The sequence below is a fragment of the Aulonocara sp. 'chitande type north' Nkhata Bay genome, linkage group LG16 (genome assembly GCF_057382095.1).
Source record: "Aulonocara sp. 'chitande type north' Nkhata Bay isolate Kocher_YH1m ecotype deep benthic linkage group LG16, A_spYH_male_GT1.1, whole genome shotgun sequence".
Lineage (NCBI taxonomy): Eukaryota > Metazoa > Chordata > Actinopteri > Cichliformes > Cichlidae > Aulonocara > Aulonocara sp. 'chitande type north' Nkhata Bay.
The window spans coordinates 9,092,081-9,112,480 of NC_141359.1; the positions used below are offsets into that span (position 1 = coordinate 9,092,081).

At 40.2% G+C, this 20,400-nt stretch overlaps 1 protein-coding gene across 4 annotated transcripts in view; it reads right to left on the reverse strand.

Moving 5' to 3' along the window:
* Nucleotides 1-20,400, reverse strand: part of LOC147310957 (radixin) — a 46,832-nt gene that overhangs the window by 18,401 nt on the left and 8,031 nt on the right. For all 4 annotated transcript variants that reach the window (XM_086265563.1, XM_086265565.1, XM_086265562.1 and 1 more), the window contains exon 2: nt 14,431-14,528. In XM_086265563.1, coding sequence (XP_086121689.1) covers nt 14,431-14,442 — 12 coding nt within the window. In that variant the 5' untranslated portion in view covers nt 14,443-14,528. The remainder of the gene's footprint in view (nt 1-14,430; nt 14,529-20,400) is intronic.

Consider the following 20,400-nt stretch of genomic DNA (forward strand, 5'->3'; position numbering starts at 1 on the left):
CATCACTGCTCTCGAGAAGATCTGCATGGAGGAATGGGCCAAAATACCAGCTACTGTGTGTGCAAACCTGGTAAAGACCTATAGTAAACGTTTGACCTCTGTTATTGCCAACAAAGGTTATGTTACAAAGTATTGAGTTGTATTTTTGTTATTGACCAAATACTTATTTTCCACCCTGATTTACCAATAAATTCTTTACAAATCCTACCATGTGGATTCATGGATTTTTTTTCACATTCTGTCTCTCACAGTTGAAGTGTACCTCTGGTGCAAATTACTGACCTCTGTCATCATTTTAGGTGGGGGAACTTGCACAATCGGTGGCTGACTAAATACTTTTTTGCCCCACTGTAACTGGGAAGGAGAAGGAAGCGTGTACAGGAAGCTGCAACACATTTAACAGGTTAAATGAAATGTAATAGGAATTAATATATTACATTTAGAAAAAAAGGGAACCCTAAGTGTATATTAAAAAAAATAACTAAATATATATATAAATAAATATGTGGAGGAAGCAGAACTGCTAAAAACAGGATGTGAAAGTTCCTAACAACGTGTGAAAATCTAAAGACTGTATTGAAAGAAAGCAAATATAAGCAGCTTGGAAAAAAGTAAACTGGACTGATCTGAGGCTCCACAGTCTGCCGGTGGGACTGCCTGTGCAGCTGTGTGCGAGTCCCTGTCAGACTTCTATAAATATTCCCAACACATAGTGACCACACACACACACACACACACACACACACCTTCCATATTAGGTGCAGTCTGTTTACGCTGCTTATCCTTCTTCCCGTAAACTGAATAGAGGAAGTTTTCACTCCACTTTTACCAAGACCTGTCACTAGGTTTCCGATTTAACTGTAATGTAAATAAAAATAAAAAAGGGGGGTACTCAGTGAAAACTACAATGACTCAAACTAGGGCTGCTCGATTAAGGCAAAAATGATAATCACGATTATTTTCACTGAAATTGAGATCACGATTATTTGACGATATTTATTTAACCCTTTAAGACCTACTATAGAACCAAGTCCACCAGAGCTTATATTATTTTTTTACATGCTGTAGTGCCATTTGTGGGAGCATTTCAAGTTGCTATACATCAATACAACTGTTATAGCCCATATTTTAATAATATGTATGCATTAAGTCCACAGTAATTACATAAATTGCAAAGAAGTGCAATAAACTACAAAAAAAAATTGAAAATCGCTTTTGTTTTGTTTACATATATTTCTACTTGGAGAAATTTAAGAGGCTTATCCCTCAAAACTTTAAATACAATAAAGTTGCAAAAAATAGTTTACAACAACAGGAAATTTATTTTGAGTGTCTTCATAGTTTTATTTTGGAGATACAGCAATTTTTATATACTGCAGGAAAAACAAAAAACAATCCTATGATGCAAATTTGCAAAGAAAACAGCATGTGCATCATTTCACTGTGGGAAGTGTTACGAACAGCTGATAGGAACGGCAAAGCGTGTTTCTGGAATATTATGTTTTTGTTCCTGCAAGCGCTTTTTATGCAATTTTTGCAAAGCTATATGTGGAACGAAACCGTGACCGAGGACAAGCTGATGGCATCAGATGTAAGTACAACTCCTCCGGTTTCATATGCAAAACAAATTATTGCGCTAGCTTACACGGTTCAGGTTCTACAGGGATTTAACAATAGTTACGCAAAACGGAGCATGCTGCTCTGATCGGCTTTAAAGGGTTAACAATGACTTTAAAAAATAATATAAAATAGTGTGCAACACCACTGAAGTTTTTTTTTTTTTTTTAAACTACCAACGGCAGTCACTCTCCAAATAACTTCTGCTTAGCTTTCCGAGCTTCCCTCGGGTCCTCTTAATCAGCGGTCTCCAACCTTTTTTGCGCCACGGACGGTTTATGCCCGACAATATTTTCACGGACCGGCCTTTAAGGTGTCGCGGATAAATGAGGGAGGGGCTAATAATCGGCTCAGTCATTTTTAATGATCGTTGAAAGCCCAGATCGTAATCGTGATTAAAATTCGATTAATTGAGCAGCCCTAACTCAAACTAAAATAAGAACCATTTCTCCTGGATCTTTGGGGTTCACTGGACATCTGTGCTTCCGCATAGAAGAGTGGAAGTTTGCACAAGAAACAACCATAATAATTTGGAGAATGCGTCACTTCCTCAATGAGTTATGATGTAGTGCTATTCATAAGAAAAGCCCAGACAGATATCTCAGGAAAACACACCGTCTCTGCGTGAATTCAGGAAATTTCACCTCATTTTAAATTTTAACACAGTAACATGTTTTAAAAGACTAAGAAATCCAGAGATCAGATCAGCCTTCAAAACCACACCACTGCCCTACAGTAATCCTTTCCAGACACTTTTAATAGTAATGAACTCATACTCATATGCAGTACATAAATATGCAATCGCACATTTCTCTTGGTGTGCATCTATTCCTCTCTTCCCACTCGAGGTGCAATACATTATAATGCCCTGTGCCGCAGTATGAAACCCTCTCTGCAGTGAAACCAACCACCAACTGGCACTGTCCTCAAGTAACCCTGGCAGAAAGTGAGAGGGGAGTGAGAGAGGCACAGAGGAGATGAGAAATAACAATGATACAGTAAAAACTACCAGTCTTATGCCGTTTTATACTACTATAAGAAATCTATGCAATCGCTTAACTTATACCTTCCCAGAAATGCAAACACTGCAGCCACCTTAACAACTGTCTGCTTTGCAGTAACCCCTGTGAAACTACATGTAATAGAATGTAACTGTATCTAGCTTGCTCACTATGCTATCCAATAACTACTGTAATCTGCCAGTGTGGACATATGGAGTTTTTCTTATTGTCATAGTTCTGTCAATCCTGCATCAGCTCTGAAGTATAAATGCATACAACGAAAGCAATAAAATGCACTTCAAGTACAAAATTGCTGCATAAGGAACTAGTAAGGTGTGTGTGTGTGCGCGCGCGCGCGCGTAATATTTAGAGACACACAAAGACAAAGAGATGATGCCTACGCATCAATCATAAGAAATCACAGACAGCTCTACTGACCTGAAAAATATACGACAGACAGTGGGTACACACACACACACACACACACACACACACACACACACACACACACACACACACACACACACACACACACTAAAGTGTGTATATTATACTCTATATTTTCCCTCTCGTCCTGTAATGTGTTGCATCTTTTTGTCTGCAAAGATACTAATAAATTCCCAATAAGTTCCACACCAAAGTGAGGTCCTCTCTTGTAAAAAACAAAAAACCCCACACTGTGCTAAACTATATACCACCAGCCGCAGTCCACACTTTTTAGGCGACTCCTCTAAGACAGTACGGACTATACTCATAACATACGGAGGTAGGACAGAATGAGCAGCTGCTTCACTGTATGGATTTATTTTATTTTATTATTTTATTTAATTACTCACTATTTACACACTCCATTTCTGACTCTACAATGTCTCAGCTACAAGCATGATAAATAACCCAATAGCCTCTGTGCACTTCTGGCATCTGAACAACTGAATTACTTTTCTTGTCGATGGCAACACTCCCACCAAAACCAGGAGAACCCTTTGCATCAGCATGTTGCACAGTCACAGCAGCTAACACTCCCGTAAGCCTTGTCCACATGCCAGAACTATGTCCCAACCACACTGCTGATGGATCAGAAACTGTGAAAGTGCCAGTTTGAAAGCAGTACACACAAAGACTTGGCGTGGGTTACTGACTCTTAATGTCAATGAATTTCCTATCACATGCAGAAAGAAATTAAAAAAAAAAAAAAAAAGGTCCCAATTCAAGTAATTTTGAAAATGAGGGCATCATTTAATGTTCTTGGTCTGACATTGCATCCAAGGTTGATCTTACGAGACTCGTTACCCAACAGCTCCTAGGGGGCTGTTCCTACGCACACAGCTGCAACACATAACCAGCTACCTCATTTTTGTCGGGCTGACCGCAGCACAAGATTGTGGATGTTTGCTACACTGACTGGGCCTCAGTTTTAACACCAAACCCTTACTCAACTATTATTGATCACCACAATCATTTTTGATCAAGTTTCTGTCATTAAACTGGATAAACAGGAATTCAGACCCAAATAGCTTTTCACACTGTTACTGTGTAGCTGTTACTTTAAATATAATTACTCATGTTAATGTATTGATAATGTGCTTGTGAAAAATGAAGTGTGTTTGAAGTCTGAAGAGGGAACAGTGTTTGTGCAGTAGATGCGGGGAAAGCATGGGAACACTACCATATGGTGGTGTGTATATGTGTGTGTGTGCATGCATTTAACAACAAGACTGACATTTGTGCGTATGTATGAGTGCGCAGCCATATGGGGCATATGACGTGCACACACTGTACACCATGTATTCCACATGATAATACCTCACAGCAACATCCCAGTGGCACATTTTAATGTAATTTTCTAAAAAGCCATGTGGGCGTCCTAATGAGGGATTTTAACACTTGACAGGGTGGCCTAGAAAGGATCGTCCTCTCTTGAGATGAAAGAAAAGCTCATCGGTTCAACAGACAGGCAACAGTAAAAGAAGAAAACGCTAAACCGACATTAAACAAGCGAGGCTAAAATGATTGTTTGTGTTATTTCTCCCACATGTTTTAGTTCAGAAAATGCATTGTGCAGATATCGACTTCAAGTTATCACTGACTAATATGTTTTTTTTTTAAGTTGTGTCTGACCAGTAGCCCAAAGACATGAAGTTACAGTAAAAAACAAAACAACAACAAACAGCCCAACACCACCACATTCTAACAGGCTGACTTGTAGAGAAATCGCTACGATGTATGTTTTGCCATTTTTAGTTGCAAAGAAAAAAAAAAATACCTGAAACAACTCTTTATATAAAGTGTTCACTATATTGTACATGAGACTCCAGCTGTAGATTTGTGTGTACGCATGTGAGCAAGAGCTGTTTTAACATTTGTATTTGTGTGTGTCTGTGTGTGACAGAGAGAGAGTGGGACAAACTGATGAAGAACCATGCCATGTCTTCTTGCTGATAGCTGTTAACAGATAAAGCAGGCGGTCTCAGCAGTTTACTGACCACAGTCTATTCTGTTACTGTTGACTCACTCCAGCTGATAAAACTTAGAGAAACACATAACATCTTTTTGTTCCACATACACGCAGCAACAACAACGCTCAGGTCATGGCATCAAAATTAGATTTATGCAATCAGCGTGTCAGTTTTTCTACTGTCTATGTCATAAACTCATTATAGTCTATTCTAAACAGGACTCCCGTTAAGTACACACAAGTGTGCGCGCTAACAGTCACATAGCTTGTTGTAGTCAGACAACATGTTGAAACACAGCTTGAACTTGTTACGACACAAACATGTTTAAAGTTAAATAGCTATGATAAATAAATACATTATTAATGTAAACTTTACAAAATTCATGAGTAAATTTCACAAGCACCGCTTTGAGTGATGGCACAGGAAGATCCCTTTGCTTTCACTTGGTCGACAACAAAAGTAGCTGTTTGTAGAAAATCATGCCTGACTGCAACATGACACCTCATGGATTTGTTTATGTTGATGTAGACTGTTAACAATATTAACCTTATGACGTCAATCCACATGATCAGCATGTCTCTGAGGACAGCTTCTTATGATATCTTGACTGACAGCCATTAATATGGGACCAGACACCATTACCACAAATGAACACTGGACTTTGCCTGGAGAATCAGGTTGTGACATTGACCAAACATGGAAATTCTCTAATGTAGCACAGACCAGTATAGAGTCCACATGACACTACTAGAAATAGTCTGTTTGGTATTCAGCTGCGAATTTAGAATTACCTGCACTAGGGCTTGAATCAAAACCAACACTCAGATCCTCTAATCGAACTAATTGTTCCCATGTTTGTTATTTCTGCTTTTTTTGTTTGTTTGTTTGTTTGTTTGTTTTAACTTCTGTTAATACTTCCTCACTATGTACTGTCTGCTTCAAAGCACACTAGCATGTGTGTCGTCACACGGCTCCAGGCTTTAACATGCAAACATCATGGAGGAAAAGTCAAATACTGAGCTCTACTAGCTTGTACCAAATAAAAATTGTGTGCCTGTTATTTGGACATACTTTAGTAAAGACAACATCAAACAAAAACAAAAAACAAAAAAAAAAGAAGAACACAGAAAACTGCGTAAGGTAACAGCGGCAATCTGTTACAACACTTGAAAAAAATCATATTATCGAAAAAATTTATATCTCCTAGCTTTAGGAGTTGAGCAAGAACAGAAAACTATGGGGTTCATGTGGCTTTTTAAAGAAGGTTAAAGACAGTTTATTGTCCAATCTGGATACACGGGGCATCTGTCTTCTCAGGGGCATCTCTGTCAGGTATATAGAAAAGTAAAGGTCTGCAGGGCATGTGTGAAAACAGCCATGAAGAGAAAGATCCATAAAGTTGAGTGGAGCTACAGAGAGCAGAAATATTTATTTGCACTGCAGATGAGCTGAAACACTATATACTATATCAGTTTTTGTAATAAGATTCCATCTAAGGAGACTCTGGAGAAATGGATCCCGTGTGCCTGTAGCTCCAGTGTTTACCAGCATCCTCCAGTCCCTGCATGTTATTCATAACAAGTAGTGACAGCTAAATAGTAGGCTAGTGTGTACAGGCTCAGGCTGCCCACGCAATACAGCCCACCTGTTGACTGTTAGTGTGTGTGAGGGAGGAACACTCTCAGACAGCCATAATTAAAAGCTGTTGGTAGCTAAGCTGGTTAACAGAGGCTTTAAAGGCAACCGGGGGCTATGCTGCCACCTTCAGCGCTTCATCATCATGCATGATCTTTCCATTTATCTCATCTAACACCTGCCCTCTGTCAAGCTTCATCTCCTCACCTCTGCCTCACCCGTTTTCCATTCATCGTTTTGCTTTCCTAGACCCATTGTTCTTCCACACCTCTTTTTATTCAGCACATTAATGACTAGTGTGTTTTGCTTCGGGTTTGTTCAAATGGCTGTTTGTATTTTCGCTCTCAAAGTCAGGTATTATGGATTCACAGTAAAAATCCATACATCAGCGCTGGGAAATTACACAGTAATGAGGGCTGATGCGGTCTTAAGTGGGAGAGGATAGCATGGAAGATCTCGCTTTGCCTGCAGTTATGCAGAGAAAAAAAACAATACATCCAAGCAAGAATAAAAAGTGAAGGGCAGCACAAATCTAATACTTTCCTCCAGCTCAGGAAACAGCGAGAAAATAAAAGGTGGATTTTTCTTCCTTCTCCCTCAAATTATTATTATACTTTGGTTACCATTGGTTACCAATACAAACAAAATTTGTGGTGGAGCCACAACATACAATTTTTTCCATCACATATATCCTTTATAGGGTCATCCCATATCATACCTTCTGTGATAACCAGTATGAATTTAGGCAGTATATAACAGTGTTCTGCAGCTATTTTGTGCTTCTACTTAAAACCTTCCAGTTAACAGTTTGTGCTTATATTTGACTTGTGCCGTGTCATTTGCAATACTACTGACAGAGCATTATATCACTATAATAAAATAAAGCTGCAGGCACCTTGTTTCATTAGATTTACACTTTATATGAGGCAGTATGCCATCAGTAACAAGGATGGAAAAGTAATCCTTCATTTACTTATAAATGCTGCTGCCTGAAAGCTGAGTGCCAATAAAAGCATTCAGTATTTTTTTTTCCTACACTGTCAGAAATATAACTGCAAATTTTCTTAAAATGTAGTCTGTCAAATGTTGAGGCTATACTGCCCGCCTCTTACTGGTTTCTTTGTAAAACCTGATTGGTTGGCCCTACAGTAAGCTTCATTTGGTTGGCTGTGCGGCACAAACTAACCCCTGAGAAGGAGGCTCACTAACAGTCACAGCTGGGACAAATTAACATTGTTCAAAACCATGTGAAAGTGGGCGTTAACTATATTACTAATGGTAACATAATGGGGATTGGAAGGCCCCAGCTAATGTATTTCACTTATATCATGAAGTTCTTTATTATTTTATGTATAAATAAATGTATCAATATTGAGAATGTGTTTTCGAAAGTGTTAGATCTGAGTACTAATCAGTGGAGAGGCAGTGAGAATTTACTGTAAAGTAAGTTTGATGGATTTCTGATCAATACTATAGTAGTATTATTGTATTACTATTGTAGTAGTAATTCTTGTGAATTGCAAATAGATATACATCTCGCCACAGTGTTAGCTCATCAGTCTGTGGATGAGCTGAAAGTTATTTGAAACCATTATATGCATCAATTTTGAGAATTTTTTTTTACTTTTTGCCAGCTCACAATAAATGTGACACAAACTACCTGCCACTGGTGTCAGTCAACATCGTCAGTATTGGCCGATACAGATACTGTATATCAGTGCATCACTAATGATGACCATCAGTATGATGGCATCCAGCTTTGTCGAATGATTTTCCAGATTCTGGAAACTGGTTGCAGAGATTTCCTCCCATTCAGTCCCAGCAACATTAGAGAGGTCCATACATAAAACTGCTGAATGGAACCTTGCCGTTTTTACACCACACCAAGCTTCCATTGAAATACAACTGAATCGTTTGGATGGTTAAAATCACATCATACGATTATTTCTCCAAATCACTAAGTTGTAGATCACAATGAATAAAAGTTTACAATTAAAATGTTAATGTTTTATCTACAAATTTTGAAAATATAGCTGAAGCAGTGACTGAATGTAGGGTGGGGAGAGGAGGTGGAAGTAGTGCTGATCTTCACACCCTCCCTCTAATTAGATTTAGTGACTTGATAATTCCCATTATATAAATGAAAATGGCTGTGTAAAATATTTATAGCCTCCAGCGAGGGCTCACTGCCCCCTCTCTACAAGCCCCTGGCCCTCAGGGACACCAACGCCAGGAGGGGCAACATGTGCAAAACGCCGCAATAAATCAATAATGTACGATCCCCCGCTGCATCTCACACCCTAGATTAAAAGGCCTGATGCCTGCTCATTCCTACAAACACACACACACAGCAAACAAGTAAACAACACATTCTGCATTCACCCAGGCAGACATGTCGCTGAAACTTCAAATATTTTCATTAAAATGATCATCAAGTGAAATGAGTAGAGAGAAGTGGGTCTCTCTACAAACGCTGGCTTTGCGTGTGGCCTCTGTGAGCAGCTAAACTTTTGGCTTCGACCCGGCAGATGAGGATGGGTAAAACAAACATGTCGACTGTAATGATACACGATACGCACATCACAGTCAAGCCAGGCTCCGAACATCTGAAGTGTCAAAGTCTAACTGATCAAGACCTAAACCCGGCAACCTCGAAAGGGAGTCTTTTCCCTTTAATTCATTTTTTAATTTTAAGTGGGCAGCACACAATCAAACATGTGTCATAAATAATGACACATGCACACAGTATATTAAGGGTAGACATTTTTTTAACCGATTTACTGCCATGGGACTGCAAGCCTCCACCAACTAGGGCTGTGCGATATGACCAAAATCTCATATCCCGATAAAGGAATTCTATCGTCCGATAACGATATAAATCACAAAAATGTAACAATCTCCAATCTCTGTAAATTCTGTGAATCTCGGGCAGCTCGACTTGTGTGAAGTGTTTCCAGCTGCGCGTCATGTAGCTGGAGTCGAATGTTTTAACAGATGCATGAAACTATACATTTTTAGACATAAGTTGTAACGGCCGCCGTTTTCTTTGTGAGTATTTATTACACGCCGTGCTGCGGGGAAAAGCCTGTTCTAACGTTTGAGTCTAAGGTTTATTTTTTAGCACCTGGCGGCTTTTTTTTTTTTTTTTTTTTAAATAATCTGCTCTTTCACGTGATTCATGTGAAAAATCTCAACAGGATCTTGAGCTTTATTGTGAAAGGTTTATGTGGAACATAAACAAGCGGACACGCGATGCTGTTACCGTCGTTGTTGCTAACGACAACGCATAAAAACAGGCGCTTGTCCGTCCCTAGTGTGGTTATATTAAATATAAGAGAAAGAGAGAACTTTAAGAAATTAATAAAAACTACAGTGACCATCAAAACCATGAAAAAAATATTGCCGTAAACAGTTTATTTTGCGACACCACGAAACAAATGATAGCGTAATATGAAACGATAGACGTTTTTATATCGTCATCTGATATATATCGTTATATCGAACAGCCCTACCACAAACAAATCAAGCTTACATCATTGTCTAGACTCCTGATGGATATATGTACTGCAAGAAATAGAAGTTGGCATTGGCGGCCAAAGATTAATGTCTCTAAATGTAGAACAGTTTTAGCATTAAGAAATCACCAGAAAAGTGATTTTGCAGAACATAAGAAGTTTGTCAATTTCTGTTAAAAGCTGCATAAAAGTTCTTGGGATTTGAACAGTAATAACTTACATTATGCAAGGTCACATTCAGCTTGATCTCAGATGTTGCTTTAGTGTAGGGCTGCCACGATTAGTCGACTAGTCACAATTACGTCGACTATCAAAATCGTGGGCAGCTTATTTTGTAGTCGACGCATCGTTTGAAGCTTTGTAAGATCCCAAAAGACACAGGAATAAGTAGTAGGATTTAAGAGTGTAATAACGGACTGAAACAGAAGATGGCAGCACTGCATGTACAAGGATGCCAGCTGCCGTTAAACCCCGAAGAAGAAGAAGCAGTGTCTGGTATCGTAGCGGTGTCCAAATTCAGGAACCGCATCCTCCTGTGACTCCGACAAATGCGTCCTTCATTTCCCCAGATTTGAAGGATGGGTCGGGTGTATACTTCATGGCCCAACCTATCCAGAATTCACAGCGCAGCCCAGCTCAGTTTCCAACAATGGCGGCAGCTAGTTAGTTTTAATATTACTCTTATTATTCTTTCTGGGTCACAAAATAAACATTTAACATATTTTCAGGCGAGAATGTAGCTGTATAAACCTCAAATATCTGCTCAGTTTATCAAGACATCACATATTTTCAAAAGCGCTCCGACGTTTTCAGAGACGTCTGTTACCCACTAGCTCGATAGCTAGCGGGGGCAAGGCTCACCAGAACCCGTGAGAACACCGGACTCCCGGCAAATCATTTTTAAACCCACCGCCGTCTTTCGCTACTCAGGTTAAACATATATAAGTCACTTGATAACTTAAAAATGTTATTGTTTGGCTTTTTTCAGTATTTTATTTGTTCCTGAGTAAATCGGTTTGGCTGAGATTAAAGTTATAGTTTTTACACAGCTGAACAAACGTCAAGCAGACAGCTGATTATCAGAAGTGTGAGATGCTCGAGAATATACTCCGGTGTCCTGTTATAGTTTAGATAGCAAGGAGTTTATTAAACTTCACAGAAACAATCTGCAAATTTCATTAAAATTTAATAAACTATCATCTTGTCTTTATTTTTAGTTAGCACATACCTTAAACACTTAAAGCTGTAAGATAATGATAGTTATATAAGAGCAGATGCATGCTGGTGCAATAAGCTGTACGTTTGACGTTCAATGGATGATGATCTGATTAGTCGACCAATTGCAAAAATAATCGGTAACTAGTCGACTATCAAAATAATCATTTGTGGCAGCCCTACTTTAGTTCAAGTGTCCTTATAGTCAAGATCCAACCAAATCCAAGCTCAAGGTTATTGTGAAGGTAGGGTGTGGTATTGTGTTTCATTATCAAGGTTATCTGATGAGGGAATATAAAATTCTCAGTCACAGTACAACATGTGAAAATGTGAGGAAAGAAAAAAGAAAATTTCATTTCAATTTCATTTCACTGTTTTTGAAGAATTCACCCTCTGTTTTTACAGCAATCAATTTCTGGGCTGCTTCCTAACACAGACTCGTTTTGTACAACCCCCTCTGACCTACATGAAAGAAGAAGGAAGGAAGCAGTCAGTAGCAGGGGTCGTCCATGTTGGGTTAGGGGTGTGTACTTGCCATTAAAACACTGCTTAAGGGAGGATTACGATCTAGTGCAAACTCACTTTTTAATGGCTTTCCTGGGGCTAGCTAGCTTATAGCCTGTCTTGCCTTTTGAGGGTCTTTCTTTGTGCCCCAACAAGACAAATGCTTTGCAGACCTTTCGGGTCACCTCAATTGTTGATGCGTTTTTCCTGTCTACAGTTTCTTCTTTTGTTGCTTATTAGCTTGGAGCTGAAGGAGTCAGGCTAGCTTATGTGCTCAATGGTTATAGGTATGCCTTCAGGGGGAACTCAGCTTTAGCTTGTAATCCAAAGTGACATTTAAGCATTTTCAGGAAACCAGAATGCATAAATGAAGCAGTGAAAGGGCTGATGTGTTTACTATTCAACCGCTAGGCTTAATGTCAAAGTGCATTGTAATGTAACCAGAGTGGGAGTTCCCCTCAAGGGTAGCTTGGGTGTCGTTTTTCTAGACTGGAGGTGAACAAAGTGCCCATCACTCAGTCCTCTCCCAAATCCTCTTTTATCCCTTTGTTTTCACTCCCGATGGTCAATTTCAATAATCTGCACTTTCATTACAAATTTCTCCTTCACTCCTGCACCCCAACCCCCCATCTATCTGTCCATAGCGCTGTCTCCATCCTCCCACCACACAATTTCTCCAGCAATTCCCATCTGATCTGGCTCAGCACCATCTCTGATTGTTTCGCAGAGCTAACCTCTTTACGTAAGTATTCAAATTTGTTGTAAAAGCCTGTAACACTACCCCAAATTATTTCATATCACAAACCCTCCGAAGGCATCTTTATGGACAGGAACATTTTATCGTCTTCTGCTCTTCTGTCATTTTTATCCTTTTTCTTATGAGCCGTTTCATCATTTTGCATCTCTTCATCTTTCTATTCTATTACCTTGTGTCTTATGCTTCACCTCCCATCCTCTTGCTGCTTCTCCCCCACAATCTCCTCTTTCCAGGAATTGTGTCTGGCCTAATTCCCCATTACCGAGATTGATGGGCCAAGGGTTCAGTCCTGTCGCTCTCTGGCTCAAGAAAACCGTGTAAGCAGCCAGCGTGTACGTGCAGCAGGATCATAAAAGCCCCGTAACGTCCAGCTTCCTGCCCTTGCTTTAGTTTTTAATGATCACTATCTGCTCCATCTGTAATCTGCTTTGAACCCATTATTATTATTTGCTTGAGGTTTATAGCGATGCATTGAGCTGGTTCACCAAACTAAGGCTGGAAAACCACAATTGACTTTTACTAAACATCTGGTTCTGTTAGATCTTGGTTAGTATTTAAATCTGGAATAAAATTCTATATTTCTTCATAACCACCGCCTTTAATTTTGTTTATATCATGCTGAGGAGTTTACATTGTGTTTCTAAAGTAATATTAAAGTAATAGACAGAAAATACATCACAGCCATCAAAATATAATCCTGTTATTTAAGCGGCAGTGCAATCTCAGCCTCTACACGTTTGTGTCACAGCAAAATGAAAGCTCCCAGTGTCCTTCAGTTTAAAAATAGAGCAGAGAAAGCCCTCTTTGTGGGTTTTTTCCCCCTCAACAGACAGGACAATCCCACAAAGTGGACGACTGTTGTGCCTCTGTGCATGAGTGTGTGTTATCCCAAAACTCTGTGTTGTCCTACAAAGCATTACTTCTGACTAGTAGAGCTGAAAAGAAAGTCTAGACTCATGTAATTCATGTCACCAGTACTATTGCCTCCAGCTACACTTGAGGAAAAGGAAAAGAACAATGGTTTCGGTTTTCCAACCAGAACCCAAAACCCATCCTGAGCTTACAGCCAACCATTTTTCTCTGACAGAAGCTTTAGCCTGAGTATTCAATGGAGGAAAAACCAAGAGCTCAGCAGATACTGTACATAAAATGATGATCCTCAGGTTGTGTGGTTAATATCTTCTTGAATGTTATATTTGTAAGAGACAAATTGACTCACTGTGATAAAAACAAACAAACTAATTGGTGTTTATGTGTGAAAGCCCCTGAAACTTCAAGGTTGTTCACATATACAGGAAACCTAAATTTTGCATTGTCTTTATTCTAGCCCCAGAAATCAGAAGTGTGCATAAGTGTGAAACAACCCAAACAAACCCACTGTCCAGCAAATGCATTAGCTGGGCAAATTTAGAGCTAATTGAATGGGCTGCCATCTTCTAACATCCTCAAGTCATTCATTTCTTTTATAATCATTTGCAAAATGCAAATCCAAACCTTCAGGAACCTTACATGCTGCTGACATGAGCAATTAGATCCTTGCTTTGCCCATAGCACAGAATTAAAAAAAAAAAAAAAAAAAAGATACAAACCTAAATCGATGCAACAACTCCCCCAAAACCCTGCAATCTGATGATTGGGAAAACCTTGCAGGACTTAAGAATAGCAATACAGGGAGTAACTATGACATGACTCTAGTAAGTGAACCATTCATTCCTGATGTAGGTACTAACCGGTTTGGGCATCTTTCTCCGCTCTCCTGTCCCCTGCTGCTGATGAAACAGAAAGAAGTCGTCCTCCGTCTTCCTGCCTCACTCCGGGGCACCAGCGCCTGAGACACAAAGCAACAATGAAAGCAAATGTCAACAAATAACAGAAAAAAACAACATAAGGTAGACTTAGCCCCAGGGCTCTGCTGTAGTGTGTTTCTTCTATATTTCTTGGTTCTCTTATAGTACAATTATACATTTGTGCTGAAGACAGAACAGTGCTATGATTAGAAAACAGAAAGATAAAAACAAAGGATCTGCTGATTGGGTTCATGCTGACAACAGTTTGCACTGCGTTTCCTTTCATTATACCAACCACTTCCTTACGTGGTAATTTTTCTAATATACACTTCACAGCCCTGTGACAGCTGGGATAGACTCCAGCTCCCCCACGACCCTGAATTAGATAGGTGGAAGACGATGGATAAACGGATGGATGGATGATTTCACAGCATCTGCTGTAACAGATAAACCTCCCACATTTTAGTCACACTGTGCATACATAAACTAACTGAATTCACATCTCCTCACTATAAATGTACATACCTAGTCATTTTTAATACTGCGGCTACAAAAACACTGCTGACACACACTCAATGCTAGAGCCCGACCAATACACGGGTCTAGTACTGCCACCTTGCAGCAACAGAGTTCTGGGTTCAGATACCCAGGCTTCTGAGGGTGGCCTTTCTGTGTGGGGTGTGCATGTGCTCCTTGTTCCTACGGGGTTTTCTCCAACTCAAGAATTTTTTTGCTCTCTAAAAGTCAGCAACTGAAGTGAGTTTCCTGGATGTACGCAAGGTGCTTTTCATTATGCTCAGGCATGTAAACTCCTCTTAGCAAGGATGTGTGAGAGCTATGAGGAAGCTGCCGAATGAGAAATCCTGTCATCAGTTAAGTGTAACGTGCTGCACGGCTGTATCAACAGAAAGGCCCAGACTGAATTCTGGATTCAAACCCAGAACCTTCTTGCTGTAAGGCATCAGTGCTACTTTCCACACCACCGTGTTCCTCTGAATTCCTACTGGTTAGGAAACTTCGTTGCAGACGAACAAGCTGTAGTCAGTTCACTACCATCTCTGCTGCTACGGTGCTGCATGCACTACTGCACATATTTATTTTTCCCCACTTTAAAACTTAGACCTTGTGTACAGATCAGTCTTCACTGGAGTTTCCTAACGACCTATATATTGATTTGAACTGTTATCTGGACAACTATATAGCACATAGTTGTCTAACAGTCTATCGCCTCTGTCAGTGCGCCCCAGGGCAGCTGTGGCTACAACGTAGCTTGCCATCGCCAGTGTGTGAATGTGTGTGTGAATGGGTGAATGACTGAATGTAGTGTAAAGCGCTTTGGGGTCCTATGGACTAGAAAAGCGCTATACAAATGCAGGCCATTTACCATTTATCAAACAATCTGTTACTGTTTAATCTGATGTTACAATTCTTTATTGTAACATATTTACTTTGTGTGTCTGACTATGTGATGTTTCATTACACCGCAGTCAGTCACACAATATAACTGTGTGACTGAACTGTTATATTACCTGTAAAGGTGGGATTAGGCCTCTTCAATAATCCTTTACGTACATCTCTTTCTAAACCATGTGTGCGCTGACTGAAAATAGCCCTGACAAAACAGATTTATCAGTTGCTGCAGGTTAATAAGGAATAAGGGGAAATGCAAACCTTTCCAAACAGAACACTGCTGACATGGTCACACTGTCAAAACAGGACAAACTGGCCATTTGATATAAGATTACGTCACAAAAATCACTGAACCACTATTAACTTCATGTTTTACTGCAAGTACGTTATGAAAAAGGGACAAACTAAACTAGCAACACTTAGCAAACAACCATACTGTACACACACAGATGTTACTGAGATCCTTTGACTACAGCAGAATTCCTCAGTGTTCAGATGAAGCTGTAACAGAGGAGCAGTCCTAAACTCAGCATAAAAAACAAATGAGAACCATAGAGTAGGTAGAGGACAGTGGTTAGTTATAGAGAAAATCAGGGAAAGAAAGAAGAAACAGAAACAAACCAGTAAGTGGGGACAAAACGGGTGGGGGTGGTGGGGGTTTACAAAGCCCTTTGCATGATCTCTATGACAAATCATAACTTGCTTACTGAGAAATGTTATGTTCTCTGGACAGTGTGGGTTTATCTAGTACATCTTGTTACCTAAAATGATTAGAATGTAAGGAGAGCAGTTAGTAGGTGTCCCGTAGGTGCCAGATCTTTGTGATGTGTGGGGCTAGAAATAGACCTTCCACAAGTGTCAGCACATAGCATTAAACCAGGCTCAGACACAGGCTTAGGCTCGGTCTGACAAGAAAAACAAAGTGAAAGATTTTGGTTCTCTAAATATCTCAGAGTTACTGGAAAGGTTTACACTAATTAATATGACCACAAGAAGCCATCCAAGAAGAATTATGGAAGAGTTCTTCATTTTGTTTTTATTTTCGAAATAATGATGGAAACTAGGTTTGGTTTGTAAACTGGGACAAATAAAACATTCAGTATGTCATAAAGATGGTGTTTAGATCTAAAAGAAATTGGTTTCAAAGTGTGTGTTCTCAAATTGACTTATCAGTGCAGTCAGCCTCTGCTATGCTTTGTTTGTCTAACTATTAGTGAGTGAATTTAAACAAACCTACGCCTCCAAGACTAAAAGAAAATTATTTTGAGGACTTCAGCCAAGAATTTACATGTCTCTGCATAAAACATTCTTTACAATAATCACATTTAAAGGATTAGGCTATTGAACAGAAAAAACAGTAAAAATTATTTAAAGAATAATTAACTTGGACAACTACATTGAACTGCTAACTAACCTCAGTTAAATACTTTACAGAAGTCACTGCAGATCCATTTAATGTGGTCAATAACTGCCCTACATATTTCCATCCTATTAGAAGGCTGGCAGTCCCTTTGATGTGTCAGAAAACTGTACAACATGACCTGCAAATCAATGCACTGCTCAGTCTCAGTCAAGCCTTCCATAATCACATCAGCGTCTTATGAGGCCCAAATCCTAAAGGTCTACCTGGCTCAGAATACATTTTCGTTCAAAGAGAGCTTTGGAAGCCAGATGAGCTTCTTTCTTCAGGTGCAGAAGCATCTCAACTAAGCCAAGATTGTAATACGAGTGACCTCTAGACTACCGCTTGAAATAGTACTTGTTAAAATAGGAAGATGTAGGACAGAATCATGTTTTAAATCATTATTCTAGAAGAAGAGTGAGCAAAACTAATATTACTGTTTGAAACACTGGCACCTTCAGAGGGCAGGAACATATTTAAGACTACTAAAGATTGATTGTACTGTCAGCAGTAGCAGCAGCTGTAGTTTGACCACATCAACTAGGACAATATGTCTGTGAAGGTTCTCAGTCATCCAGGTCATCGTAGTCAAAGGAGCTTGCAAAGAAAAGCGTCTGGACTTCTTTAAGTTGCTTGAAGACGTTTCACCTCTCATCCGAGAAGCTTCTTCAGTTCTAAGGTCAAATGGTGGAGAGTCCCAGATATAAACCTAGTGGGAGTGACCCCCCACAGAGGGACAAAAGGACCCCCTGATGATCCGCTAATCGCCTGAGCCAAGGTGGGAAACTGGGCGTGGGTCCCAATCAGCCAGAGTTTCGGGTGTGTTCATTGTGAAACCTGGCCCCACCTTATCATGCGAATTCCTGAGATCAGATGGCCCAGGATGTGAGTGGGCGTTAAGGCGTCTGGGAAGGGATCTCAAAACTGGATTATAGATGGCAGAGAGTTGGTGTCGTAAACCCCCGCCTCTGTTCAAAGATGGTCGCTCACAGTGGACATAGATGGCTTCTTTCACTCCTCTTTCAAACCATCTGTCCTCTCTGTCCGCACGTTTTGAGTGCTTCCTTTACATGTGTGTCACACATGTAAAGGAAGCACTCAAAACGTGCGGCTATCCTAAATGGGCGTTCTTAAAGTCAGCAAAGAGGCACAGAAAAGAAGATCAGACACCAGCGAGGGAGGACAGACGCAACAACATTGTCATCCCCTATGTAGCCGGTGTATCAGAGAAACTCAGGAGAGTTTTCTCCAAGCATGACATCCCAGTGTATTTCAGACCCAGCAACACGCTCAGACAGAAACTGGTTCACCCGAAAGACAAAACGCCAAAACACAGACTTAACAATGTGGTGTATGCTGTACAGTGCAGCGAGGAATGCTCAGACCTCTACATCGGAGAGACCAAACAGCCACTTCACAAGCGCATGGCACAACACAGAAGAGCCACCTCCACAGGACAAGACTCAGCAGTCCATCTGCATCTTAAGGATAAAGGACACTCTTTCGAGGATGCCAATGTTCACATTTTGGACAGAGAGGACAGATGGTTTGAAAGAGGAGTGAAAGAAGCATCTATGTCCACTGTGAGCGACCATCTTTGAACAGAGGCGGGGGTTTACGACACCAACTCTCTGCCATCTATAATCCAGTTTTGAGATCCCTTCCCAGACGCCTTAACGCCCACTCACATCCTGGGCCATCTGACCTCAGGAATTCGCATGATAAGGTGGGGCCAGGTTTCACAATGAACACACCCGAAACTCTGGCTGATTGGGACCCACGCCCAGTTTCCCACCTTGGCTCAGGCGATTAGAGGATCATCAGGGGGTCCTTTTGTCCCTCTGTGGGGGGTCACTCCCACTAGGTTTATATCTGGGACTCTCCACCATTTGACCTTAGAACTGAAGAAGCTTCTCGGATGAGAGGTGAAACGTCTTCAAGCAACTTAAAGAAGTCCAGACGCTTTTCTTTGCAAGCTCCTTTGACAACTAGGACAATACTATTACTGACAGTTGTGACAGCAACTGAACGCACCCCCAAGCCAAAGTTTCATATCACAAAAAAGCTCTATTCCGACAGGACCAGTTTCAGGTTTCTATCACACAATACTGCTGAGTGAGGTCATCTTCTAGCAGGTAAATAGACTGAAAGAGCATCCAGTACAAAGGCTCAGTCACAATGCTAGAAGCCACCAAGTGAAAATCTGGCATTTTCAGTCCTGAGGAAAAATTCAGTATTCCACGTTTGGCAAGTGATTGATAGCATTGACATTGACTCCTAAAACCCCAATTACGCAGGCCTAGAGACAGGTCGGTGACCCCCGGTATCACAAAATCCCAAATGGAAACTAGCTGGTAATTGTATCTGCTTACCAGCTTTAAAGTAAAAGTTGCACCTTACCACTGCAACTTTTACTTTGAAGGCAAATGTTCCATTTCCAGTTTGCGTTGCACATTTTCAAGTTTCATTAAAGGTCAGAGAGCAAATGATGATGATATGGTCTGCATGTAAGTTGTAAGTTGGTGTCATCGATACAAACGGAGTGACCGCACAAGTCTGCTAGTGACACCATCTTTGCAACAGATTTCAACATTGAAAACATTAAAATAAAATAAAATTCAATCAATCGCCAGCTGGTCAGGAAATATACATTTTATCTTTAGTCACAGGAGGTCAATGTGTGGGTTTGCTGGTCAGTCACTAAGACTGTGTGGCTAACTGAGGCTCACAGATAAACTGCCACTCAAACGTTTGGACACACCTTCCCATTTAATGGTTTTTCTTTATTTTTACTACTTTCTACATTGTAGATACATACCGAAGACACCAAATATATGAAGAAAGATATATGGAATTATGCAGCAAAGAAAAAAACTGATAAATCACTCTGTCTTATATTTTAGATTCCTGAAAGTAGCCACCCTTTGCCATGATGACAGCACTGTAAACTCTGAATGTGCTCTCAGTGAGCTTCATGATGTAGTCGCCTGAAATGGTTTCACTTCACAGGTGTGCCATGTCAGAGTTTATTTGCGTAATTTCTTGCCTTCTTAATGGGGTTGGGATCATCAATTGCATTGTGCAGAAGTCGGGTTTGTACA